Source organism: Cephus cinctus, unplaced genomic scaffold (assembly GCF_000341935.2).
Source record: "Cephus cinctus unplaced genomic scaffold, Ccin1 Ccin1_scaffold0717, whole genome shotgun sequence".
NCBI classification, from domain to species: domain Eukaryota; kingdom Metazoa; phylum Arthropoda; class Insecta; order Hymenoptera; family Cephidae; genus Cephus; species Cephus cinctus.
In genome coordinates, this window is record NW_014333336.1 from 151,082 (window position 1) to 157,485 (window position 6,404).

A 6,404-nucleotide genomic window follows, 5' to 3' on the forward strand; every position below is an offset into this window, starting at 1 on the left:
AAGATATTTTGAAAATAATCGATAACAATTGACATTATCCTTGCAGTAAAAACACTGGATGCGCGTTTGATATTTTTAGGATTAGATGAGATAACATTATATTGACAACAGAGGATAAAATCATTTTTAATAATTGTACGTTCAAAGCATTCAATGGTGCTACTGTTCCTAACAGACTAAAAATAAAGCAGAAGATAAACTCTTGCTGTAACCGTTAACTGTCATATTGTCCATGCTCTTTTGCAGCATAAGAGAGTTCAAACATGAATCGATAGATGGCAACACTTCCACCTCACCAAAAATGCTCCATTCAGACGGTAAATTATCTATGCTTTGGATAAAACAGCAAAACCTCCTGGTTCGTAAGTTGAATATTATAGCTAGATGTTACAAAACTATAAGGATGTGTGTAGATAGCTAATTAATTAGAAAAGAGAATCTGCATGAGAAAATAATGACAAAGGCAGAGAAAACAAATTGAGCTTTTGAATGGTATAGATCATTTCAGCATTTTGGATCGACAATTAGCCAGGCTTTTAAGACGAGGGTGGCAGCTCGATCGACGAGCGTCTTCATCGGCGACAACGCAGGAGTTTCCCACCACTGCAACTGGTAGACGTAGCGCCAGCGCGCGCTACTCGTAAACACGCCGCCATCATGCTATAACGCCATAACGCTGTTATGCGAGATTCTGTTCGGTTCAGAGTAAACATTCGTCATAAATAGTGCTTGAGGTGTATAAAAATAGTGTGGTCATCACAGTGGGACACCTTCCTCAATATTTCCTCGTGGTGAGTATCCGCGTAAACACGTGTACAATTCTTAAGCATTTTAATTCCACTACTACCGCTCCTGATGCTTCTGCTTTTGGTGCTGCTGCTAGTGGTGGTGCTGCTGCTGCGGTTGATGATAATGATGATTCTTAGCTTCTTCTCACTCCAATGATGCAGCGATAGGAGTAGTGGCGATGATAATGCTGGTACGCGCGAGTCATTTCCTAGCTCCGTCAAAGGGAGAGAATCGTATGCTTTACATTCATGCGAAATCCATCCCTCCCTAGTTACTAGTTGGGGCGTCGGCTCAACAAGCCAAGATGCTTTCCCGGTAAACTTCGATTAGCTAATTACCTGATTTACCTGTGAAATTTGGCGTACGGTGCAGAAAATCGAAGATATTTTATTTCCCTCATTGTGCGAACGCTGGATCGATCTCGGCGATAAGGATGCGTCAGGGAATGAGAAGACAAGATCGTGAGAGCTGGAGAGTGTGTGTGAGCGTGAATGAGTGCAAGTTGAATGCGATTGTTGTTGCTTTCTTTTGAAGAGAGAGGGAATCGAGTGAAAACAATGCTCCGATCGGCAGAAAGCCATTACTTGCCTCCTTTGATCGTCAATCACTGTGGCCACCTTTGCTTTTAACTTTTTATTCTTTATTTCTTTTTCATATCTCGCTCAGGTCTTCTTTCTCTCTCTTTTATTCCTTTTTTTCTTACTCTTACTCTCCCTTGATCACACTTAGTCACTCTTGAAACTGATCTCGATCTTCCATCTCTGTTTATGCGCCTCTGTTCTTAGTTAGACTATCTTTCTTGGTGTAAAAGAATTTGCGCTACACAAACGGAGCAATAAAATGTCGTAAAGTTAGAATGACGTGGGATTTGTATGACATACCTACTGGTATAACCTAAGACTTTCCTTCGATGGCTTATCAGTAACGTATTGCTGTTGAACAAGTTAGTCTTTAACTCTTCTGTGTGTCAGAATTGTTTTCTGTGCAATCATAGAAATATCGTATCGCTGTACTGTGTTATGGAATGTAATTTGTAGTCAGCGTTATCACTGGAATAACTAATTTTTGTGAGATTTATCAAAGTTTATCTTGTTTCAGTAACTGGATGCACGTATCACATTATAAAGCATCATCGATCCATTGACTTCAACGGATTCTTTAAATATTAATTCAACGATGGATGATGACGAAGGATCAGCCAGCTCTGGACCTATGTCTTCGTTAAATAGCTTGTTTTCATTTACAAGCCCTGCAGTGAAGAAGCTGTTGGGTTGGAAGCAAGGTGACGAAGAGGAAAAATGGGCTGAAAAAGCTGTAGACTCCTTAGTAAAAAAATTAAAAAAGAGGAAGGGTGCTATTGAGGAATTGGAACGGGCACTGAGCTGTCCTGGTACACCCAGCAAATGTGTCACAATTCCAAGAAGTTTAGACGGCAGACTTCAAGTTTCACATAGAAAAGGATTGCCACATGTCATTTATTGCCGTGTCTGGAGGTGGCCAGACTTACAATCTCATCATGAACTCAAACCTCTTGAGTTGTGCCAATATCCATTTTCAGCGAAACAAAAAGAAGTTTGCATCAATCCGTATCATTATAAGAGAGTCGAGAGTCCAGTACTACCACCAGTGCTAGTACCAAGACATTCTGAATTTGCTCCTGGCCATTCTCTGCTACCCTTCCAGCAACTTCCAGAGCCATCTATGCCACACAATGTTTCCTATTCGTCAAGTGGTTTTAACGCTGGATCAACCACAGGCGTCAACCCCACTTCGCCAATGTCCTCCGTAGGCTCGGTAGGCTCTGTTCCTAGTCCTGGAAGCACAACGTCACCAAATCCTCAAAGTCCTTACGGTACAAACGGACTGCCAGAAACACCACCGCCAGCATACTCGCCACCAGAAGATGGTTCCCAGCATGGTCAATCTCCACCACCGGATCCAGCAGCAATGGATACGGCTGGATCAGCAGAGGTCGCACCAGTTTGCTACCAGGAACCTCCTTATTGGGCCTCAATCGCTTATTACGAACTGAACTGTCGAGTTGGCGAAGTCTTTCACTGTCAATCGCACTCCGTCATCGTGGACGGCTTCACAAATCCCAGCAATAACTCTGACCGGTTTTGTCTTGGTCAACTGTCGAACGTGAACAGGAACTCAACAATCGAGAACACGAGGCGGCACATAGGGAAGGGCGTCCATCTCTATTACGTGGGGGGAGAAGTGTACGCGGAATGTCTTTCGGACTCTGCAATTTTCGTTCAATCAAGAAATTGTAACCATCATCATGGATTTCATCCTAGTACAGTGTGTAAAATTCCTCCCGGATGCTCTTTGAAGATCTTCAACAACCAGGAATTTGCCCAGTTGTTGTCCCAGAGTGTGAACCACGGATTTGAGGCTGTTTACGAACTCACCAAAATGTGCACAATCAGGTAAGCTCTGCATTCCTTGAATATCTGTAATGCTTTCATCCTCTCTTCTATCTATGATACCTTTAGTAACTTCCTTTACTTTTTTTTTTCATAGAATGTCCTTTGTGAAGGGCTGGGGTGCGGAATACCATAGACAAGACGTCACTTCAACTCCATGTTGGATCGAGGCTCATCTTCATGGTCCTTTACAGTGGTTGGATAAAGTTTTAACGCAAATGGGTTCACCGCACAATGCCATTAGTTCGGTATCCTAAGTGACACCTGTACTAACTTTTGGTTAGTATAGACCTAAATAAACTGAAAGTAACTCTTCGCGTCGATCGTAAATTAGGGCAGGTGGCAGCACAATCCACATCTCTATTTTACCGCCAAGCGCCAGGGTCAAATGATGATATTTTACGGCAATCCTCGATAATTTAATAAAAGACAGTATCTACATAAGGATACGTCTGACATTAGTCGCGGACAGAGACTCGGAAAGGCCGATACGAGTGCAAATTTAGATATAGGGAAAACACGACATTTAATCATCGACTAATTAAAAACTCATCATCATCACGTTCGATGATCTTTCTATTGTGTACAGAAACAAGCCGTACACCTTTCGGCCTCTCATTTAAGAAGAAACTTACAATAGATAATAAATTACATTGCGCATATTGAGAAATATTTTTAAATCTAATTGTCTTTCGTCATATTTTACTGTACGGTTATTCAGCTCAAACGCACCAACCGAAATTAGCCCGAAAATTTAATTCCCTATGATAAAGCCAGCTTCGGTTGGTGCATCTTAACTGAATGAGCCAACTTACGCATATGTATTGTGATGGGCTTTTTTTCCATGTTGCACCAATGCACAATCGGCGACTGATGCACTCAAGGGTCGCTTGTGGGTTAAGTGCTTTTTGACAACATTTTTCATTACTAGTGCCACTCTCTTATAACCAGCGACATACCCGCGAAAGAAAATTATGGCGACATTAATCCTTTCCAAAGGACGGTACGAATTAAATAATTCCTGCGACGCGCACTGCGACTCACGAAGACAATATTATGGCGTCCAGATTAAGACTGTTAGCTGCGGGTACTGCATTTTCCCGGTCTTCCCAAATATTCTGATAAGCGAATTGTCCTACTAGTTAATCGCAATACCGTACCTTTTACGCTTATACTTGCAACTCTATTGTTCTCTTTCACTTCTATGCTACTCATCCTGACTAGACTCTTCTCAGGATCTATCCCATTAACCTAGCATATTTTATCGTTACAAGGGGAATCGAACAAAGTCACCCTTGAGTGCTTAACCTGGGGCCCATAGCCTGGAAGAAGAGGCGAATTGTCAGGTTGCCATTTGGCGTACGTCACAGTATATATACAATTATTATGCGGCCTGTCAGTGGATGTACGTGCAAACTCGTCGCTGTATTAAGATTGCCTTGTTAATACCCTTGAAAGTATAGCGTAACAAAGATATAACGTTGGCGTTAAAAAGTCTTGAAAGTTCGGCCCGGGAAGCATATTTTGATTTTCCAAAAAAAAAAATTGACAAAAATTATTAATTATAAAATTTTAATTTCCTTGATGGAAATCATACGATTGAATCCTAGCATTTGTGATGCCTTATGTGATGCGAATAGGGATGCGCACACGTACTGCCAGCGGAGTCGCATCCAAATTATTGTCGTTCGCGCGACATCAGCTTCCCGGCCAAACACGGCCTTAAAAAAAAGCTAGCGAACAGAGATATAAAAAAGAGATATATACGTATGTACATACATGGAATTTACAGGGCTATTCGGTTCAAAAGCACCGTCAGCGCTTTGTAGTCCACGTGGAATCGTCTGACAGCTGTCAAATCTGACAGGTGCATTTGAATCGGATAACCTTTATAAATAAAAGAAAAAAGAAGAAGAAAAGTATGAAAGTTTTAAAATAAGTTCGCAATGCGCAATGCTTTGGACCATTTGAGACAATACGTTGATCCAAGCGAATTTTAAACGCTTAGACAAATCGAAGCCTTCATTAGATCTAATGAATATATATGTTAAACTCGTTTCTTCTTTTTTTTTAATTATCTTTTCTCTCTTTATGTGATCCGTGCAAAGTGTCAATGCATAAAACTCTTGGACGCCGATCTCACGTTGACAGTGAACGATATGAAAAAAAAAAATAAAAAAATAAAAATAAGGAAAACAAAAAATAATTGTACAAAATGTCAACTGCGTCCATTACGATACGCTGATGCGATCCTCTTCAGCGTGAAGACAAAATTAGATATAGTTTCTGTCATACTTAAGATACTCTGATTCTGTACGCCACAACGTGCGCAGCGTTATTTCTTACTTGCCGTGTATCGATCGCGAGCGCATCGTGTCCTGGCGAATCCGATTTTTATGCTTTAGCAAACGACAAAAAGATAATAATTAAAGAGAAACGAGACGAAGTCGGATGTGGGCGAGAGGAGAGGAGAGACGTACACGGGGTACCAGTACTCTTGGGATAACAATGCTCTTTACGTCAAAGCATATTTTTTTTTATTTCCCCAGTCTACCCCTCTCTCCCCCACTCTCTTCTTTCTCTTTTCTCTCACTCAAAATCTCTTGTAAACATTGCATCGAGTTACGTGTACATAAAGTACGCACGTGTGTATGTACGTATGACTGCTTGCGTGTATGTAAGTTCCGGGTGTTTTAGAGAAAAAGAAAAAAAATCTATATTCGTGGCAATTATACAATAATAAACCGAGGAACGAATTACGTGCCGTCTGATGACGATTTCAGTTTGCCGAATTTTATACCCAGCTGCGATTCTTCTTTTTCTATTTTTAAATCCAATTATACAAATTGCATCTCGTCCTTGCCACGCGATCATTTCCAGAATTAAGCAATGACCATTTTTACACGGCGATCGTATAGCTTCTCAAATCGACGTCGATCGTCCTGATAACCGGTTCTACGAGGCTTCATTTTATCTACTAATTCATGATTCTCGATCTGTATATCAATTTAATGACTGTGACAGCAATTTTGATTGAACAAAGGAATAATCGATAACATCTATAATGTAATTAATAGCAATGCCGTATATAATTTATGTGAAAAACCCGTCTATTGCAGTTTCAGGTTTACGCGATACTCGTAGAGCGATTGAGCTAGACCTTGCGGACGATCAAGTTGCGCACTA

General features: G+C 40.9%; 1 protein-coding gene across 5 annotated transcripts; it reads left to right on the forward strand.

The window, feature by feature from the left end:
• The first annotated feature begins 556 nt into the window (after window positions 1-556).
• On the forward strand, window positions 557-6,294 carry LOC107270307 (protein mothers against dpp). Of its 5 annotated transcripts, XM_025087690.1 has the most exons (4): window positions 557-791; window positions 884-979; window positions 1,888-3,221; window positions 3,316-6,294. In XM_025087690.1, the coding sequence occupies exons 3-4, from the start codon at window positions 1,966-1,968 to the stop codon at window positions 3,473-3,475; spliced, it is 1,416 nt and encodes a 471-aa protein (XP_024943458.1). In that variant the 5' UTR covers window positions 557-791; window positions 884-979; window positions 1,888-1,965; the 3' UTR covers window positions 3,476-6,294. The 5 variants fall into 5 exon arrangements, with proteins under 5 accessions (XP_024943458.1, XP_015600687.1, XP_015600689.1 ...); XM_015745201.2 differs by lacking the exon at window positions 884-979 and having other exon boundaries at window positions 567-791; XM_015745203.2 differs by lacking the exon at window positions 557-791 and having other exon boundaries at window positions 969-1,104.
• The last annotated feature ends 110 nt before the right edge of the window (window positions 6,295-6,404 follow it).

Excerpts from the sequence above, each read along its gene's own strand:
- LOC107270307 (XM_025087690.1), top strand. The coding sequence starts at position 1,966 with ATGGATGATGACGAAGGATCAGCCAGCTCTGGACCTATGTCTTCGTTA. Across the intron at positions 3,222-3,315 it reads ACCAAAATGTGCACAATCAG|AATGTCCTTTGTGAAGGGCT; the intron begins GTAAGCTCTGCA and ends TTTTTTTCATAG.